At 64.3% G+C, this 350-nt stretch overlaps 1 protein-coding gene across 1 annotated transcript in view; it reads left to right on the forward strand.

The window, feature by feature from the left end:
• LOC104525150 (intestinal-type alkaline phosphatase-like) overlaps positions 1-350 on the forward strand; it is a 3,667-nt gene that overhangs the window by 2,839 nt on the left and 478 nt on the right. Inside the window, 1 exon segment of the mRNA XM_029085014.1 lies at positions 47-239. Within this exon segment, the coding sequence (XP_028940847.1) occupies positions 47-239 (193 nt within the window).

The following is a 350-nucleotide window of genomic DNA, read 5'->3' on the forward strand; positions in this document are numbered from 1 at the left end:
CCATCAATGCCCAGGGCCCCCCAGCCCACCGTGGGCACCTGTCTGCAGGTGGCAGGATTGACCATGGCCACCACGATGGTGCAGCCCATAAGGCGCTGAGAGAGGCGGTGGAGTTCGACTGGGCCATCGAGCGAGCGGGTGCCCTGACAGACGAGGAGGAGACCCTCACCGTCATCACTGCCGACCACTCGCACGTCTTTTCCTTTGGCGGCTACACCCTGCGTGGCTCCTCCATCTTTGGTGGGGCTCTGCCCACCTGCTGAGAGCAGGGCATGGCCCTGTGCTGGGTGCTGCCGGCTCTGGGATGCCCTGGCTGTGGCCAGAGGAATGATACGGATGTTTCTTGGCTG

Source organism: Antrostomus carolinensis, unplaced genomic scaffold, assembly GCF_000700745.2.
Source record: "Antrostomus carolinensis isolate BGI_N321 unplaced genomic scaffold, ASM70074v2 scaffold31545, whole genome shotgun sequence".
NCBI lineage: Eukaryota > Metazoa > Chordata > Aves > Caprimulgiformes > Caprimulgidae > Antrostomus > Antrostomus carolinensis.